The sequence below is a fragment of the Saccostrea cucullata genome, unplaced genomic scaffold, assembly GCF_032062105.1.
Source record: "Saccostrea cucullata isolate Sc308-1 unplaced genomic scaffold, CSIRO_AGI_Scuc_v1 ctg1483, whole genome shotgun sequence".
NCBI lineage: Eukaryota > Metazoa > Mollusca > Bivalvia > Ostreida > Ostreidae > Saccostrea > Saccostrea cuccullata.
Window position 1 is genome coordinate 21518 of NW_026932763.1, and position 21254 is coordinate 42771.

Genomic DNA, 21254 nt, shown 5'->3' on the forward strand with positions numbered 1-21254 from the left:
CGCCAATGGTGTGAACGACCAGAGTAAAAATGTATTAAACTTTTAAATAAAGTGTTGTGATTAGTTATCATTTTCTTTATAAAAGCATAGGCGTCAGAAACAAATGGAAAGAAGGGAGGGGGGAGCGCTAATTGCAGGTAGTGATGGATATTGACAAAAAAAAAATCGTATCACGATATCTCACGATTTCCCCCAAAATTATAACGAAAATATCATGATATTTTTACAATGAATTTACAATGATTTTACAATGATTTTAAATGAATTAGTCATTATTTTTCCTAAAAGTATGCTAGAAAAATAAAATTTCACATTTTTGAATTTTTTCTGTACATGAAATTAATTAAGGAATGACTCTAATTCTTGGCCAAATTATCGAGTATAATATGGTTTGGGTCAGTTTACGCTTTATAATCCGCGAAGCGGATTATAAAAAAGCGTAAACTGACCCAAACCATATTATACTCGATAATTTGGCCAAGAATTAGAGTCATTCCTTATAATTTAATTTTAAAATAATTATTCAACTTGGGATGTAAAATTGTGTTGTTTTTATGAGTTCAAATCTACCGCGCAATAATACAACCGTAGTAACGGAAGTGATGGGAAGCGAGGGGAGGTAAAAACTGATACATAGATCTAGCAGCCATGATGCTTGTTTACATGCATTGAGGTAAGATCGAGTAACTGTTTGAAATTAAAGGTACATTCATTAAATCTGGAATTTTCCATGAATCCCAAGGACTGGAAATGAGGGGATTGATGGATACAGATGATTATGCTGGTTGTCAAGGGGGTGTGTCCCCATACCAAACCAGATTATACAAAATGTTATGCGTTCCTTTTTGGAAATCAACCAATGAGAGGCAAGAATACAAGCAAAATTAAATTATTTATGTTTGAATGGTAACTTACTAGTATACTGTTCTTTTCATCTTTTACAATTTTTTAAAAAAACTTTCTGTAATTGTAATTTTAAAGATTGAACAAATAAATGAATAATTTCTGGACAAAATAATATGTACCAAAATACCTGTATTTAGGTGTCCGTATAAAGATACGTATACGCAACGTAAAGTCGCGTATAGTGGTGTACCGATAAAATTAATGCTTAATGAACAAAAAAAGGAAAACCCCAATTTTTGATGCCTATATTATGTTTATAAAATGCACAAATACATGTAGAAGCTGCTGGTCCCAACTGTTCATTTGAAATCTATGATTTGCTAACTTTTCTTTTAGTGAATATTTGGTTTCAACAAAAGCTTACACAAAGTGAATTTCCTTTCGTGGACAACATTAGAAGATTTACACTTCAAATTTCGACAAGCTTAATCTTTGATATAGAATCTCTGTTCATTAAGATTTACAGCTATAGCTTAGGAATATTTACTGAGTAGTAATAAAAATATTCCACGACCTACGCACAGTTCTTACAGAATACATATATTTTGAAAACTTACACATAGGATCAGAAAAGGAATCGTCAAAATCTCTAATAGAAACTTTACATTCTTTCAATTTTTTGGTATGCAATATCGGTTTTGTATCAAAAAACAAAGAATCCGAAGATTACACATATTGCGTGCATTCAAAATCCCTGTGGATAATCTATGGACACCGAATGTAATCTCCAAATATGTGTCCCTTTTAGACGCAAAAGAGTGACGCCTTTTTAAACTGCTTGTATCTTTTTGATACTCTATGTACATTTCATGAAGTATTTAAATTTTTTTCTGTTGATATTATATTGTCCTGAAATATGAATACAATTTACCTCTTGTTAACCTTTTCAGATATTTAGCTAATAAGGAAGTTTTCTTTCACAGGGACTAACCCTTTTACCTTCCTCATGAACAATTTATTAATATCTTCGTTTTCAATTGAAGGATTATTTTTTGCTAATGTGTTATTTTTTTTTACAAGTAAAAAGTTTCTTTCCCACTTAGTTATGGTCAATGATCTTTAAGGCCAAGTGACGTAGATAAACTTCCTGGAAGATTTACTTTTTACTTGATTATAAGATTGACAACGTACATGTACACTGTAACTAGTCATCCTTGTGATAGTTCGTCAGTTTGTTTCAATGGCAATATTTTATTTAGCATTGATAATTAGTTATGCGTATGGTTACGGTAAGTTGAAATTTTCCATTATTTTAAAACACTTCATTTTCTCTTGAAAAGAGGTTATACATGTTAAATAAATTTAAGCTTTAAATATTTATGATGTATATTCAAATTGATAACGCAAGGTATGATTGGTACATGATATTTGTTTTGTTCCAATGGCGGATCCAGGAATCTTGAAACGGGGTCGATGAGTTTAAGGTCGGGCTGAAGACACACAGTCACCCCCAAATCTGATTTTTGAAAACTTATGTATATTTTGATAACAAAAGAGGGACCTGGGCTCTCTCTGAATCCATCCGTGTGATCACATTCCCCAAAAATGATAAATTAAATTTTCTATTGTTGACAAAATCAAGATATTTGTAGTTAATTAAGTATCTGTTTTTAGTACGTATATATTCAAAACTAAGTAGTAATTCATATTCATACAAGGCGTTTGTTTTAAATTTCAATTACGGATGTCGTTCATGTATTACTGCTTCATTATAAGTGAGATATAATGCCTTACTCATTCACTTTCCTCTCTCTATCGCTCTCGGAAACTACTCAATTTGTAAATACTAATTTTTAGGTTACTATTTAAATTATACGCTGAATTGTGTATGGATTTTTTGCAATTATGACAAGGACAAAAGTTGGTGTGACTAGTCAACAGGGGATGCTCACTCCTCCAAGGCATACGAGGGTTGTCCGTAAAGGTCGTGGACAACATTGATAATTACTGACAAACACTGATAAAATATCTGAAACTATCATTTTAATTAAATTCATGTTTCATTACATTAAAATGCAAGTTTTCAACAAAAACAAAGCTCAAAGAGTAATATTTTTTCTGATACAAAAAAAATAAACCACACGCTTATTCCCGGATAACTAAAACGAACTTATGTCGCTTTAACCAGTCATAAAAATGTGCACAAAATGTTCGAGTTTCAAACGTAAAATAATATTTAACAATACCTGTTTCATATAATGCAATCATTCAACCTTGACCATGTAAGAACGATTAATATCTTATATATGGAAATATGACAAAGTCACGTTACGAGAATCATTTGTTACAGCTATGCAATCTTGGAATAATGATCTTCCTCTTCGCATTTCATCCTATATAAACTGTTCCTTTCGTCCAAAAATATATGTCACTAAAATACTAATGAACATCTTCTTTTACTATATTTCACCGATGGTGTATTAAATGTATTGGTCTCTTTAGGTGTTTTTCCGATATTTACGAAGAATTTTATCACTGCTCCACCTATTCTGAAAACTTCCCTTTTTTGAACAATTCCGATCCTGTCTTAATATGTTCTACCTTTGATTGCTCAGACATTTGAAACTTTAAACGTTCAAATTTTGCATGTTTGACGTGATAACTTCTGTCAACCTCACAATGTAAAAGATATCCAGATTTCCGGAGAATTTAATAAAATACAAATGAAATTTATGATGTTATCAATAATTTTTTAATTAAAATTTTGAGGTGCTCTGGGTCTCCATTTCAAGTCTAATACATGTAACGAAGCCATCATTGTATTTAAACATTTGAAATTGAATAAAATTTTACATTTTTCAATTCACATTTAGTAAAAGATTAGAAATATGCTAATAATAAATATCAATGACCCCACATTTATCTAATTTTTAGTTTGTCCACGAACTTTACGGACAACCTTCGTATGATCCCATTTCTGATATTTCCCCTGTTCTTTATTCCAACTGTTTCCTTGGACGCTTGAACTCGAGAACTGTCCGTGCCCTCCGTATTTGATTATAACAAACAAGTTTAAAAATGCCTCAAAAATAAAAAAATTAAATTAAAAAAAACGTCCGAGGTTATATTCATTAAAAATAAAAAAAAAACTACAAAACCGACACTAAGTATGAAGCCCATCAAGAAAAATACGACCAATTGAAAGGTTATATTTACTAACGATGTCATATAAACGACCATGACATTTCCGAGATGCCAATTGTAAATGTGTTAATTGAAATTATGTAACATTAATATTACTTATCTGTCAGTCTCTTGAGTATATAGAACAAGATTGGAGATATACATGTACTCATATCATAAAGTTATAAGCATATAATTAAGAAAAAATGACGGCGGAAAAGTTTGAGTCATCTGGTATGTCATAGAGTATAGTTGTTAATTTCCTTTATGAAGATGGGTTGGGGTTTGTTGTTTCCTGCGTCCTTGAAGCCTCCAATTGAGTTTATCACTAATTTATTTACTGGTTATAATTTGCTGACATGGCATCAGTTTGTTTATACGAATTATTTAATTTACTTCTTTTTGTATAAAGAGTACTTGTCTACATCATATTATGACAATTGAATTTATTCACTGGCCGGAACTTTGCCTGCCAAATTTAAAAATTTGGTCATACATTTTAAACAAAGAATCAGAGAATATTCCGTCGAAAAGAGAACATGTTTACTTCAATGATATTCAAAAATTAAGGTGAAATAGCCCTCTGCTCAAATTTAACATTTCTTAAAAGGTTTTCCCAACATTGATTTTTTCAATAACTATAGCATCTCATTCATAAAGGAAAGAAGAAGTTTGAAGCATGAAACCTTGCTTATATGTACATTTTTAGAAATGAATATTATATCTGATCAGGATATGAAAAGGATATGGAGATAGCTAACAGTATTCAATCTCAAAGTCCATAAACAATACAAAATAGGAGCAGAGCAAACATGGACTTCCGAAACATCAGACGTGGGATAAGGTGCCATGGAGGAGTAACATCCCTTGCTGACCTGTCACGCCCGACGTGTGGTCCTTGTCATGATCAGGAAATAACGGAAAAATCCGTCGTCAATTCAGTGTATAAATAATAGACTAAAAATAATAATAAAAAATTCCGTCAGCATTTGAATCAAGGATAAATTGTACTTGCTGACAAGTGCATCGTATCGACCATAGAACTTACTAAATGATGACTTTAAACGAAACTGCTGATATTCATGTTTCATCAACTTGATTGTCAATAATTTACCTCGTTTTAGAAATTGTTCATAGGTAGGCTCTTTGCGTATGGAATCAAAAAAATGATATGGCGAATAGAAAAATCAATATCTAATTTTTCATCTTAACGTAAAAATAAAAATCAAATAAATAAGAAAATAATATTAAATTTTAAGTCTTATTCACAACAGAAAACAGGATGAAGAGTTGTTTTTTACCATTTGAATTTTTTTTTTAAAGTTAAGCCTGTGTGTAAAAAAAAATTAAACTATACCATCTAATTTTTTTGCATCAATTTCAGTTAATGTGGCGTTTGATAAACAAACATGGCAGGCATATCCTTACATTTCGTCAGATTGGAGATTTGATTCTAGTAACGCTGTAGATGGGCGGAAGACTGACCTAAGGGCTTGGATAGGACAGTGTGTTATATCAGCTGACAGATACAGAACTGCCACCTGGTGGGTAAACTTGGAATCGGTCTTCAGTATTCATGATATACGGATTTATTACCGAACTGATAATGTTGTTTGGGGTAAGATAATTTACGAAACATTTATTTACTTATCCTGAAGATTTTATTTTTTTTTCCTGCAACAATTTAGAATACTTAAATATTTATGTGGTATTAAAAAAATGTTAGTGCCTGTCATAGCTTTGAAAAGAATTTATTCATTAAAACTAGAATATGTTCACCATTTTTATTTACTCGCTGGCAGTTTATCAATATGTGAAGAAAAATGTGCCAGAATATAGTTTGAAACCAATAATGCCAGAGAAGGGGGTTAATTACTTTGACATGTAATGCATTAAATTGCAATACCTTGAAATTTGTTCAATTTCAAATAATAAACATTTCATACAATATGTTTTATGTAAAGTGATATTTAATTAACTGACGATTCTATCAATGTAAAACATATATGTTTTAATAATTTCATGAATTACCGTATATACTCGCCTATAAGTCGGTATTTTGGGAGTAAAATTTTTGTCTTAAACACTATGTCCGATTTATAGGCGAGTCATAAAGAGATTGGTATTTTTCTGGACACTGAAACGTAGTATTGTATATGCATTTCCGACGATTATCGAAGTAAATGTCTTAATGTCTTACCGGTACATGATAATTTATGTATTCTTGGATTATACATAAAAACAATTATTTAAATATTTTGATATTTTTATTTGTATCTTATGTGAGCATAACCATTTGTTTAATGGTTTAAGATCAAATATTGATGTCATTTAAAAACATTTATTGTAACCAGTTAAAACGTCAATGGATTTACTTGATATTGTCACTCATTTATGACGAAAAATTGATCCGATTTGTAAGCGGGTTAATGCCAAATCTCTCCAAAATTACGTCAAAAATACAACCGACTTATAGGCGGACCGACTTATAGGCGAGTATATACGGTAGCACTCGTAATTATCTGGGCAGGCATAATTTTTAATACAATGAAAGGTGAAAATCACCGGTACCTTGATTTAGCCTTAAAGTTTGAAGTTAAGGACAGACGAGACGTTCCTTAATAATAGATAATTTTTTCTAGGATTTTGTCATTGAAGTATTGCTACTTAAACATGTTTACTCACAAAAAATCGAGGTACCTTACCAGGCATTTCTACAAGATACCAGGGGTAGTTTTTCTTATATAATCCTTTGGGGAAGAAAAATAATTTTCCAATTTCAAATGTTTAAGTGTTTGGATTTTTTAAAAACGTTTAGAAACTGGTTTAGAAATCAGAATATTATTAAAATTTTGAATATTTTTCATACATTACGAAGATATACAAAACAGATTTTGAGGAACGTCTCGTCTGACCTTAAGGGGGACTCATCAGCTACAAAAAATGAATGATCGACAATATCAGTACACAGGTAACTCTCGAAACCTCGAAGTCCGCAGGACTGAGGAAAAACTTCGAGAGATCAAGAGGTCGAGTTTTCAAGAGTCCGGAATTTTCTGGGTTTGTTTGACAGGTTTTAGATTTAGTCTTACCGGATGTAATGATTTTCATTTCACACATAGTTTTCGTAAAACAACGACATGTCTTCGTATTTTAGATGAATGTTTTTTTTTATCTGAGTAAAGCAAAAATGTTCTTCGTCAGTTCATGTATATTTATTTATTCTTTATCATACGGACATCATACTTTGCATTCGTTTATATACAAATTAACATGTATAAGTATCACTTGTTTGTGGCTTTCTTTGAAACAAAAGGAATCCTATTAAGATTTGTTCTCTCTTCTATTGATTTTATAATTGTCTCATCAAGTTTTTTTTTGAAAAAAATATTAATTATGTGTATAATCAGAACTGAATAAATATATTCTTTAAAAACGTCTGATAAGATTTTAAATCTTTCGCAATAAAAAAAATCTAAATAAGCTTGATTTAATTGTCTCAGATATAAAAATAAAGAGATTTAAATACAAAAGAGTGAAAACTTCTTAAGAGGGATAATGAACAACAAGCAAAAAAAAAAAAAAAAAAAAAAAAAAAACTAAAAATTCGATACTATTGTTTGAAAGACGCAATGTGAAGAGTACAGATTTATCATTTTGATATATCACGGAGTGACTTCATGTTTAATAGCACAAGCTTACAACACATATGAAAAAAAAAGTTTTGAGAAATATAAGTATCTATGAGTCATTTCATTTTATGTAAAATAATTTTGTGTACCAGATGAAATTTAGAAATGGTATTTGTGAATGTTATACTTGGTATGATTTTTTAACCGATAACAAATTGAAAAGCGTTATGACTACTTTCATTTTCTTATTCGAACAGATTATTGGTTTTGTTATTGTACCGTCGAGAATTTTAATTAATATCAGACATCAACTATATCGAGTCTTATCGTATTCACTGCATGCCATGACATTCAAAAAGTCTAACAAATGTTGTTCGACTACATACATTTTATTATGAAAATTTTGGTTGTCACATCTTGTTACATAAAAACTACAACGTGAATGCATTTTATATTTTGCTCATAACTTGCTTCACATAAAGGCTTATCAATTTTTTAAAAAACCCGTCCAGTGACCTTTTAAATGAAATATTTTGAGATAACGAACAGTATTCAAGATATGAAAATCCATAAAAGAATACAAGACATAAGCAGAGCAAACACAGACCTCCAAAATATCAGATGTTGATCAGTTGCCATGGAGGAGTAAGCATTCCCTGATGACCGGTCACACCCGCCATATGCACCTTATCACGATCTGGAAATAACGGAAACGTCTATCGTCTATTCAGTGTGTAAATAAAAGACTAACAATTGGTATGAAAAACGTCAGTCAGCATTATATTTGACTCATTGATAAATTGTATTTGCTGACAAGGTCGTTCTTTCGACCCTAGAACTTACGAAATGATGACTTTAAACAAGACAGGTGAAATTCTTGTTTCCTCAAAGTCTTTGTCAGATTATACCTTGTTTTAGAAACTGTTCATACCTAGTAATTGCTCTTGCGTATCGACTGAACTGAGATACTAAGACTCCGTATACAGATGATGAATGTATATTGCTGCATTAGCAAGGGAAGTTGACGATAGAAAAATTAAAGTCATCAAGTTTATCATAGAGCTTGGTTTTTATAATACCATTACACCTTTTTCAAGTAAAATATCCAAATATGAAACAGATGTGTCAGACACTGTGGTATCTTTAATCTCAAGCTCACCAGCATATATCGTATCGAAATAAGTATGAAAAATATCATTGTTAATTGACAAATCGTTGTCGATGTATCTAAATGTCGAGATGAAGGCCCCATTTAGTGTTCCCTTTGTTCACGCATATGATTTTGCACAAATTCTGCTATATATGAATATAATAATAATGAATCTGCTAATAACGGAGCGCAATTGGTACCGATGGAAATTCTGATAGATTGATGGAAGACTTGGTTTCCAAAAAACGAAATATTGTCAATAAGAAATTCTAGCATCTTTTTAATCTCAAGTTCAGAATATTTGTGTGTACATCAGAATGTTTTAATAACATCATCACGATGATTTTTTTTTCTATAAAATTTTCATTATAAAATATTCTCAAATTTCAGATGAAGATAATGGTTATACAGCACGATTTCTTGGGTTTCATGTTTATTTATCAAACACAACAAGCCGACTTGATGGTCACCTTTGTTTCCAAGATACAAAATATACCAATTCTACCATACCAGCTATTGTCAATATAACCTGTCCCGTACATGCACAATACGTCATCTACTACAATGAGAGGCTGAGAGATGTAACATACCCGGATGGTTATTCTGACTACGCATATAATGAACTCTGTGAGGTTGAAGTCTACGGTAAGCATTCATCAGATCCTTCTAAATGTTTTTGTAGAAGGGTATGGAGATAACGAACTGCATTCAATCTCAAAGTCCATAAAACAATACAAAATAAGGGCAGAGCAAACACGGACCCCCGAAACAACAGAGGTGGGATCAGGAGCTCTGGAAGAGTGAGCATCCCTTGCCGACCGGTCACACCCGCCGTGTGCTCTTTGTCATGATCAGGAAATAATGGAAAAAATCCGTCGTTAATTCAGTGTATAAATAATGGACTAACAATTGGTATGAAAAACGTCAGTCAGCATTTGACTCAATGATAAATTGTATATGCTGACAAGGTCAGTGTATCGACAATTAAACTTACGAAATGATGACTTTAAACGAGACTGCTGATATTCTTGTTTCCATCAACTTGCTTGGCAATAATTTACCTCGTTTCAGAAATTATTTCTACACTGTACGTAGAGCATGCTCTTGTGTATCAAATCAACTGAGATATATATACTCCGTATGCAGGTGATGAAGGTATATTGCTGCATAAGTTAGGGAAGTTGACGATGGAAAAGTTAAAGTCATCACGTTTATCATATAATTTGGTTGTTAGATTACCATTAGCGTCTTTTTCAAGTAAAATATCCAAGTATTAAACAGAAGTGACAGACACCGTGGTATCTTTTATATCAAGCTCACCAGGATATATCGTATCGACATAGGAATGGAAATTACCATATGATTGTTAATTTGTGTCATTTTAATTCAACTTCATATTGTGTGTTGTTTCGCTTACAAATGTCATTACAAATGTTATTTAAAGGTTGTAAAGCTGGATTATACGGGCCTGACTGTTCCCTCTCCTGTCCTGCCAACTGTTGGTATTGTCACATTGAGACAGGTGTGTGTTCTTGGTGTAAACCAGGGTACCAGGGAAATCAGTGTTTATCTGGTAAGAAAATTATAAATATTTAAACTCAACTTTAAAGGAGTTTCAAGGCACCAAAAAAATGTTATTCATTTAAGGGGATATATTTTGAGTCTTCGTTTAAATCATGTTTATTCTCTTCCTCTCATGTTTTCACCTATTTTAATCTTTTATTAATCATAACCAAGACTGTATAAAATCCCGCTTTAGTGAGTTTATTCTGGAGTAGCTAAGTAGCACTAATGCAAAGACAAAAAGCTGATAATATTAATGGTAAAAAGTTATATATCCTTAACCATTTAATATTTACATCCATTGACTTTTTTTCCTTGTACATATATCTTACGAAAATAATTGTCCTTTATTAGCCGCGTAGCATATCGTCTTTACAAATTTCTCAAACAATGTTCCTGTCATAAATGAAAAATACAATGATGTAAGTATCACTAATTCCATGATATTTATTCTACTAAATCGTATTTAACATGCCATGATTGTTTTCACAACTATGCATGTGAACAGTAAAATGCATTTATTTGTTTGTAATTATTAGAATAAAAAATGCATCCATTAAAGAAAAAAGTCACAACCCGTCTTCGTTGGTTATGCGTTTATTGTTACAACTGCAATCTTAATTTCTCTATATTAACAGAAAAAAGAGTAGCATTCATTGTTTGAATTATTGACGTTCTTTTGCATACATATATACACATTACATTAATTAGAGTGTAACGGTAGGAGATATGGACAAGATTGTGGTAAGACCTGTGGAGCCTGTCTGGGATGTAAACAATGTCACCACATCAATGGATCATGTCCTGAAGGCTGTGATGCTGGATATAAAGGGACATATTGTGATATTGGTAATACTATATTTTTTTATATATATACAATGTATTTTACAGTCAGAAAAAAATCTTTAAATATATTTAAAGAATGTTTTTAAACAATTTAAATAAACTGAATGTTTACTTAATAAAAACTTCCTCTTAAAAAATGATGTTACCTTCCTATGCATTAACTGTACAGTGTTTTAAGAATGTGCATATACAATAGTACTCTTTTTAAAATAATTTCCATTTTCAATATATAATTCTCTTTGGTGTTTTTGTTTACTTAGACCTTTTGAGAACAACATATATATAACAAGATAAGGATAGTAAAATTTTCATTCACAATTCAAAGAGATACTTTCACAATGGTGCATTCCGTAAAATCAATTTCTTGTATCATTAATTCAAAAATAGTAATATAAATAAGTTTTTATTTGCAAAAAAACTTTATATATGCAAAATAATGCAAAGAACAAAAAGATTATTCTCGTGTAAAAAAGTAATTCTTAAGAATATAAAGAGCAGACAAATTGTCAAAATAATGTCTGGGTAATAAAATGAAAATGTCAATTTAGCGGAAGCAAGGTGTTGTGATTCAGTGATGAAATGATATCTGCTTCATGCTATAAGAAACCTACATAGTAATCATAAAGTTCTCTATATCTTAATAATAGAGTGTTCAGAGAGAAAGTATGGATATAACTGTCGGGAAAATTGTAATGAAAACTGTGGTGTACCCCACAAATGTAACAGAACAACAGGAGAATGTGAGGGTGGATGTCAGGCAGGCTGGGAGGGGATTCATTGCACTGATGGTATAAAGTGTATTGAACATTTGAAACGGTTCAATCTCAAACGCAAGCGTTTTGATGAATTTATTAAAAAATAATAATAATCTCAGTTCAGACTCTATAAAAGATTTTTTTTTTGAAAAGAACGACTTTTAATTATTTTGAATTATCTACAATCGATAATGCTTAATAAGAAAGACAAAATAAACATTTTTCAAACCCTTTATTTAAAATCGGTTACATGTTATCTTTTCTAGAGTGTTCCAACAATAAATATGGTGTAAACTGTAGTGAGTCTTGTGGTGACTGTCGGCAGCCGTCCTCGTGTCATCACATCAATGGATCTTGTTTGACTGGGTGTGACAGGGGTTACCAAGGGATATACTGTTTACAGGGTAAAGTGTTTGTATTAAAAATATCTATTATACCATAAGAATAAGTAAGTTTTACCTTATGGTTTGTACAAGTCTCACAAGTTGATATTTGACAGACGTCAAAAACATTTAAATTATACATTTCAAAAGGAATATATAAATATTTGGGTTATAAAAAATGATATCTTTTAAGATTAATTTTTACGTTTCAAAATTATGCGAATGACCACTGTTTTGTTTACATTTTCTTAATGGTAATTAATTTTTAAGACAAATATTTTTGTTCGAATGCAATCTTCGTCATATTACTCATTAGAAATTTAAACTAAGCACAATATAAAATGATAAAAATTTATGTACAGAAATCAAAAATTTACCCGCGGAGCACCAGATTTCAAAACGGTCAAAAATTTCTAAAAAATACTATCCCTATACATTTCAGACAGTATAATCCAATGCCCTTTAATTAAATCCCTAATGAAATTTATTTTTTGAATTACTCAATTTCCTTTGCACAAGTTGATATTTGACAGACGGCAAAAAACATTTCAATTAGACATTTCAAATGAATATATAAATATATCTTATGGTTAAAAATAATATTGATATCTTTTGATATCTTTTAAGAGCAATATACTGTAGAGGCACACATTTTCGTGGGAATAAAATATCGTTAAATTGTCATCGAAATTAGTTTCGTGGGCATTTAATTTTGTTCTTTTAAAAGTAATTCAATATACGTATAGTCATATATAAAATTACCTGTTAGATTTAATTCCATTAATAATTGTTATCAAGGAAATAAACCAAATTTAATCCACAACATATATTTGTGCTTTTACAATAACTGCTTTCTCTCAATTTTGCAATTCATTTCAGAATGTAGTCCATATACCTATGGGTTTGATTGCATGCAAAACTGCAGTGACAGTTGTGTAAATAGTACGTGTAACTCTTTTTCTGGAGACTGTTCTATTTATGGGGTGAGTGTATGATCTCTGTAAGGATGTAGAATAATGTACAATGCTTATAGATATCTACTCATTTGCATTTAATAAAGTGCATTTAATAATATTTATTTTTTGCATATTTCAAGGATTTAAGACAAAATGCTGATGAAAATAGTGGACATAGTCAAGTAGCTATCATTGGAGGAATTACCGGAGCTTTAATTGCCTTCCTTGTTATTTTGACCGTGATACTGGTATTGAGAAGGTATTTGCTTTTTGCACCGTTTATTACAGTCATATTGTATTGAAGCATAAACTATCTAATATTGAACTCTTATTAAAACATAAACTTCATAGAATTGTTTATTAAACAAATAAGGCATCATGTATTCAGAGGAAGAGAAGACAAGCAACAAAACGAAAGGACTGTACACGGTGAGATTTAAAGAAATTTCTTCAGATCTATATGTGAAACTTTTCTTATTCTTTATCTAGTTGAAAATTTGAATAATTTATTATACATAATTGAGGAGAGATGCTGAGATTTTTAAATCTTTGCACTGATATAAGGGAAAGTGTTAACAAATGGCATATTTACGAATTGTGTTCAGCTTTTGGTACTTACATATGTTTTAAACCATTATAGAATTGCTAAGTTTTTTTCTTTTATGTAGCACAATTTCATTTTGTTTTTAATATAAAAGCAATGCTAATAACTGTTATACCGGGGATATATTTAAAGATCTGAAAAAACCTGACAATGAGAGAGATATCGACACTGGGCTACCATCCTCCAGAAGCCAAAAAATCAAAGCTTCCAGGAAATCAAAAGACAAAAATTCGGTGAGAAGTAAAAAAGCTGAGAACACAGTTGATATTGATGAAGATGAGCTTATCCATGCAGAAAACCCGTATGGTGAAATGTACATGAATGACATCACTACACCGGATATTCCACTGAGTCAGTTAGAGCGGAATATTGCTGAGAAAAGTAAAGATGATGATGACGCGTTCCAGAAGGAGTATGCAGTAAGTTCTGTACACAGATACTGTATTCTCATTAGATTATCAAGTCGATTTTTAATGATTGACTGATTGTTTGTTATTAAAAGTCCCTTTCGAATTTTTTTTTACTCATATGGAAACGCCACCGCTTGCTAGTGGAGAGTTGTAAATTTGTCCTTTGCTCGGCACTCAGGGTCATTGAGTAGGGAGGGATCTTTTTCGTGCCAGCAACTTATTGGACACGGAACTTCGGTTTATACGGTCTTATCCGAAGGAACAGTCTCAAAGTCCCACAGAGGGGTTCTAACCTGCAACAAAGTCTATTTTTAAAATAAAGCTTTTTTCAAGTCTTTATTTCTTTTCATTGTTTGTAATTTTTGATTATGTACTTTGAATATACTTTTTTTTTCTTACATCAGAACCAAAAGCATTATTTTTATATTAGAAAACATCATTAGAATTGTACTTTGGCATTGTTCAATTAAAGTATTTGACTTGAATGCATTTATACGTATTGTTTATGGACCATTTTTACTACATTTATAATACTTAATATTTTTTATAACACATTTCAAAACGCTTAATGAACCATACGTTTTCTTAATTTCAGACTTTACCTTATGGTGAAATTCACAAATGTGACGTTGGAAAAAGGAATGAAAATCTAGCTAAAAATAGATTTAAGACTACATTTCCTTGTAAGCCTACTTTAATTTTAGTTCAATGTCAACTGCTCTTAATGTATAATATATTAAATGTCAAGCATATATTTTAAAGCACATTTGATTACATCATTCTTCTCCTTCTTTTACTTATTCAGATGATCATTCAAGAGTGATTTTAAAGACTGAAACGGGATCTGACTATATAAATGCCAACTATATAGAAGTAAGGACACGTTTACTTTTTATTTTATAATCAAAACTTTATCCACAATAATTCATTTTAATTGTAAATTCGTTTATTTTTTATATTAAAATTTACATTTGTTCCCTTGAAAATTTAAAATGATTTTTTTGAAATATTTATATATAATTATACAAGATGTCAATATCAATTACAATAAGATTTTTTTTTATTATAAACATTCAAAAATAATACTTTTATTTTTACATTTTAGGGCGCTGAAGGAGATCATGATTACATCGCTTCACAAGGTTTCACGTCAGATGAACTGAATTGATTAAATTAAGCTATTTAGAATGAGATAAAAACATACTGAAAATCCTACCAAGTACAGAATTAAAAGAATTTTAATCCCATATTTTAACCCACATAATTAAAGGACTTATCAGGCTCCTGTAAGAGAATTGTTTTTCTTTATGATACCTTGTCTTATTTTGTTTTCCTCTTGCGAGTTAGACATTAATCACGTGATTTGGTCTAGCTACAGAAATGTACCAGAACTTCTTCTTGTTCAGTTTTCATTTAATCAAACTCCTTAGAAGTAGAAATAGGGAAGAAATAATAAGAATTTCATAATGTTTCATCTGCCAAAAATGGATAAAATTGCCCGCTTGGCGTTAAACAATATAAAATCAATCTTAATCATAATATATTATAAATAACTTAGCATTTGTTCTAGGACCAAAGCAGAATACTGTTGTTGATTTCTGGAGGATGATTTGGCAAGAAAACGTATCTGTTATTGTGATGTTAACCAACCTGAAGGAAAGAAATAAGGTTTACTGATTTATCTGTTCATCAAATAACAGAAAAATGAAATATGTCTTATATAAAAAAGTAAATTTGTAAGTTCCATATTTGAATTTGAAATTTTTGATATGATGTTTGTAATTGGTTGCTTATGATCAGGTAATTTTAACCAGTGCTATTATTTGTTTCCTGTTATCCTTAATTGGAATGAATGTACCATAAAAAAGCTTATATTTATATATTTGGATATATATACCATATTTCCTCAGTTTTTAGCAATTCAAAATCAGAAATGAATACTTATTTGTAGATGTTGAATACTAATTTAAAGCATATCGTTTGTTTAATTCACTTTGCTTTTTCTCTTATCATTGATGTACTTCTTTTTAGATTAAATGCACACAATATTGGCCAGATGCCAACAAACACATAAACTACGGAACTGTGTCTGTGAAAATGATCGAGGAAAAAGAGTATGCATTCTATATTGTACGAAAAATGACGGTAGTCCAAAAAGAGGTAAGAACCCTATCTAAATAGATACACACCTTTAATTCTTGGATAAGAACAATGTACGTACTGCACTATATGAAATGCAACTTTATTTTGAATTGAAATAATACAATAATAATAAAAAAAAGAACGTGAATGAGCATTTTCCAAAGATCCTAAAATAATAAAATGTTTGAAAACACAACAGAGATAGAGCTCACCAGATTAAGCATAAGAATTTCTGAAAATTCCTGTTTAAAAAAAAAATTCAAATTGTATCAAAGATTATTTTTCATTTAAAATTTTTAATAATATCGAGCGGAGCGAGCGTTACGAAGAGAGCTCAATAGACTAGCATGTAAGAACAGAGGGAATTCGGAAAGAAATCTATACATATGTCAGACATTTTATTTCTGTTAACCATTCTCAGAATGCCTTTGAGTCCCAATGTCCTTTGCGCGAATAAATAAATAATAACGTAAAGCAAAAAAGGTTTTCAGTTTGTAGAAATCTTTCAAAGAAACCAAAATTAACTCTGCAACGCTATTCGACCAAAATTGCACTAGGTTTCAGTTAGACGCTCGACTGTCTCAGTAAGCTCCGACGAGCTCCGTGACGTCGTGTGACGCCACAGCTAGTCAAGATGTCTCGTGTGGCTTGATGTTGGAAGTGGCTGATCAATTTTGCAAGTGTTTCTTATGGTAAAACTGCGCTCTCCCCAACGGTCACAGTGTAAAACATATTATTTCACATTTTAATAATTATCTGTAATTATTTAAAACCATTTCAGTCCTTATATGCATACAGACTATGTTGTTAAGATATTTTTCAGACAAAAAAATCACGTGTGGTGACCCAGTTTCATTATACTTCATGGCCAGACCACGGAACCCCGTATCCCCTTTGTCTTGTTGTCTTCCTTGATCACGTGACCCGAACGGGGACCAATCAGAATAAAGCTCCAACTATTGTTCATTGCAGGTACATGTACCTTTTATAAAGACTACACTCCTATTTTATATCTTATCAGTTATTATTTGATTAATATTTCTTTTATAAAATGTGAAATTATAATGGTTATAAATATAATGTGTCGGAATGCCTGTAAATTGAATGTTTGCTTAATATACATATACACATCTCTTTTGGGGTTTAGTGCAGGGATAGGGAGAACAGGGACATACATAGCAATAGACGTTCTGAACAAGATAGGAAGAAAGACAGGAAAAGTTAACATAGCAGAATATGTCAAGAAGATGAGGGAAAATAGGATGAATATGGTCCAAACATATGTATGTCATCAATATGTAGATATAATGCACGATTCCTATATATCAAATGTCTAACTTATCTCAGCTGTCTAAAAGATCAGAGATACAATGATAAGATATCTATATATTAAACCAAAAAATAAATAAATAAATAAAAAATAGAAAAAATCTAATAAATAGATTATGAGGACCCCTAACAAATTAAAAAATTTTTAAAATATGTGTCATACTAAAAAATCATTGTTTTTACATTGAATTACTGTAATGACAATTTTTGAAAGTACAAAATATATTTATTCAACAGTGGTGTGAAGTATTTGGCTAAAACTTGACCCCAAGACGTTTTTAAATAGTTGACCCCTCCCCAATGTAAATAATTACGACAAAAAACTTATGTGTTTATTTGTTATTTAAAGAAATATCTGTCTGTTTATCATAGACTTCTGTTTTTTATTGCTTTTAGATCATTGGTTTTAACCTGATTTTAGTATTCTAAAAAAAGAAATATGATTTTTCAGGAACAGTACATTACTATCTTCATGGCTTTAAACGAAATTTACAAATCCCCTGTGAATGTTAACACAATTGAAGAGTTCACAGAAAAGGCTCAATCTATCACGATGGATAAACCAGCCAATCAGAACGAACTTCATAAAGAATTCAAGGTATGTAAAAGAAGACGAGTGACAGACGAAAATCGGTTTTAAAGAATAAGTGACGATAAGTGTTATTGGCCGTGTTTCTGCATTAGTATAATATTTTCAAATGGGACCCAAAACAATATACGATCAAATAAATAAGAAAGAAAAGGTTAGAAATGCGCAAGAGAATAATTGAATAAGAGATTAAGCAAACAAGTACATGTACGTGTAAATATAAAAGAATTTGAGTCAGAGCATGGGTAATGGATTTTAAAGTGATTTGATTTATGTGCTATTGATAAAAGCCTTATTGGGGTAAATGCAAGAAAACACAAACAATAAGGCAATTTTTTTTTGTTTAATCTTGCAAGGTTACTGTTTGGTGGTTCTTGGATTATTTTGTAGCTTTTGATAAAAGTACGACCAACATACACTGACTCTGATTACAAGATAGCCAAGGAAGGATGTGGTGGTGCACACAGGAAAGGAATACTTCCTTCTGAGTAGTCATTCTACCTATTTTAATAGAAATGAGTGGTCCAGCTGAGCTTTTTAATGTTCAGTAATTATTTGCTATTATTTAGTTGAGCTGTTTTAAAGGGATCGACTGGTCCGGATTAGCAAATAAATGTTCAATTAATCGTTGTGATTGTTTTATTTATTTAAATACTGTCATTGTTTTTAGCTATATAACCTAATAGAATATTTTATGAAAACTCATTGATTCAGATTCCGCTTTTAGAAGTAAAATCAAAGAGATTGCTAGAGCTTCTACAATTTATACGCTTATAACGACATCCCGGCACACATGTACACGTGTAAACCTATGAGGATGTATTCGCTTTAACAAAAGAATTAACCTATAGAAGAGAACAATTTCCCGAAAAAAAGTGACATTTAAATATTAATCTTTTTTTTGTTGTTTTCTACCGTACATATGTCTAAATTTTTCAAATTTGTATTTCATACCTAAAATTTATTATTTACAACTTCACAATAAACCTCCAAAGTTGATCGGAACACCATTTTGTCCGTTAAAGCGTTGATTTTTGCATGAATTTTGGCCTAGAAGTCCTTCAGGGCAGGCCTGTCCCTAAATAAAATTGTGATATTTTGATAGGTTATGATGTAAGGAATGATTCAAGATATGATTTTTTAGGGGCACCCCTGCCCTAGGGTCGAAATTCCCCAAAAAACTACAAAAAATAAGGGAACCTGATTCTGAAAATCTGCTTCAAAGTATACCTATTATTTTTATCGACGGACTAGCTCAGTTGATATATTAGTTCGTTTTACACCGTAAAATGCTTCTTTTTAAAGTCGCTGGTTTCAATCCACCTGGCACCACACTTTTAAAGTTTAAAATTTCACCTTTTCAAAAACAATTTAATTTTTTTAATAAACTTGTGTATTTTCCTTCAATTATCTATCGTTTATGCATGCCCATTCTTGATAAAAGAAAAACTAAAGAAATGTCAAATCGTAACAATCAAATGTACAGTTGTCAGTCAGGCGGAACAAAACTCAGTATAAGCACACTTTCTCCAAGGACAAGAGTAACTCACTCTGTGTTATTTGATTTAGGTATTCTTGACAGCATTGAGCTGCGTCGAATTTCAATTATATATATTCCTTAGAATTTAATCACATTGATTTTGGCTACATAGATCAGTAACTGTAGGCTGAATACATTTAACAATTTGTTTTTTCCTAAATCTGTATTTCAGTGAGTAGAGAGAAACCTTTTCATTGATTTTCTGAGTTTGTTATCTCCAAATGTAATAATTGATATTAATTTTGTCTTTACTTCTTATTGTGCATAATGGTAATGTCTACTGTCTCTGAAATTCTATTCCTTATGTCTAGGCTATTTATCCGTGGATATAAAATAAATGTCATTAATGTGTGCAAAGTATATAGGCCTAAATGAAATCCTAGGGAGTACAAATGTCATTAATCGGAACAGGAATCAAGAAGTTTTTTGTAGAGAAAAAAACCAAGCCCGGTCCTCTAGATCAGATCCCTATTTAAATTGAAGTGATCCTTTCAAAAAAGCATACGCATGGTAAAAAAAAATTCCCGTTTACATTTAGATATATTTTAAATTTTATTGTCAGATATAATGTAAGAAATCAGAAAAAAAATACATCAAAGGATATAAATCGATGAGAATTGAGGGAAATGAAAGAATGCAAAAGAATGTACACAAATGCACACTTTGAAACAATGGAAAGATTAACTTTTCCTTTATTGAGTTGGGAAATTTCACATGCATTTGATGAAAAAAAAATCAAAGATGAATAGTATTTGTCCCAGAAGTTCTGCTTATTTGAAATAAAATTTTGATATTATGACCCGTGTATTGTGTAATGAAATTTTTTTTTCATTATTCAGTGGATAAATTCAGTGTCCATCTCTCGTCAGTCTTGTCGAAAAGAGGAAGCTTCATCAACGCAATATATTTATCAGTGAGAAAGAATATGCATAATCGTATTAAGAATTAAGTGTTGTTATTATTTCTTAAAATAAATTAATATTATATGTTCATTCTTCTCTACGTACAGTTCTTATTGTTTGATTTGCTGCAATTTTCAGTCATACATAAATAGCAGAGCGTTTATTGTGACGCAGTATCCAACGGAAGAGGAAGCTGTTGATTTCCTGCGTCTGCTCAATGACCATGAATCAGACACAGTTATCTGTATGGATCCTCTGAACGATATTGAATCGGTATTTCATTGAAATTCGCTGAAATATGTTTTATTGAGGCATAGATGTGTAACGAAAAAGTGTTAACGTATAATTCGTAGATTATCTTTGGTACATGTACCAGTGTAAAAATCATAATAAAATTACTGATGCAGAATTTAATGAAGTGATA

At 30.8% G+C, this 21254-nt stretch overlaps 1 protein-coding gene across 6 annotated transcripts in view; it reads left to right on the forward strand.

Annotated features, from left to right (window-relative positions):
* LOC134236037 (receptor-type tyrosine-protein phosphatase epsilon-like) overlaps positions 1-21254 on the forward strand; it is a 43255-nt gene that overhangs the window by 18772 nt on the left and 3229 nt on the right. The window contains exons 1-22 of one of the 6 annotated variants that reach the window (XM_062718218.1): positions 1971-2135; positions 5414-5647; positions 9202-9456; positions 10256-10384; positions 11086-11223; positions 11868-12008; positions 12242-12379; positions 13238-13341; positions 13455-13573; positions 13688-13743; positions 14051-14337; positions 14924-15011; positions 15134-15201; positions 15434-15470; positions 15899-15996; positions 16360-16488; positions 17294-17442; positions 17618-17753; positions 18251-18397; positions 18779-18872; positions 20768-20841; positions 20969-21103. In XM_062718218.1, coding sequence (XP_062574202.1) covers positions 2087-2135; positions 5414-5647; positions 9202-9456; positions 10256-10384; positions 11086-11223; positions 11868-12008; positions 12242-12379; positions 13238-13341; positions 13455-13573; positions 13688-13743; positions 14051-14337; positions 14924-15011; positions 15134-15201; positions 15434-15470; positions 15899-15996; positions 16360-16488; positions 17294-17442; positions 17618-17753; positions 18251-18397; positions 18779-18872; positions 20768-20841; positions 20969-21103 — 2805 coding nt within the window. In that variant the 5' untranslated portion in view covers positions 1971-2086. Of the gene's footprint in view, positions 1-1970; positions 2136-5413; positions 5648-9201; positions 9457-10255; positions 10385-11085; positions 11224-11867; positions 12009-12241; positions 12380-13237; positions 13342-13454; positions 13574-13687; positions 13744-14050; positions 14338-14923; positions 15012-15133; positions 15202-15433; positions 15471-15898; positions 15997-16359; positions 16489-17293; positions 17443-17617; positions 17754-18250; positions 18398-18778; positions 18873-20767; positions 20842-20968; positions 21104-21254 lie in introns of those variants that run through there. The other 5 variants (XM_062718220.1, XM_062718222.1, XM_062718219.1 and 2 more) reach the window with 5 other exon arrangements.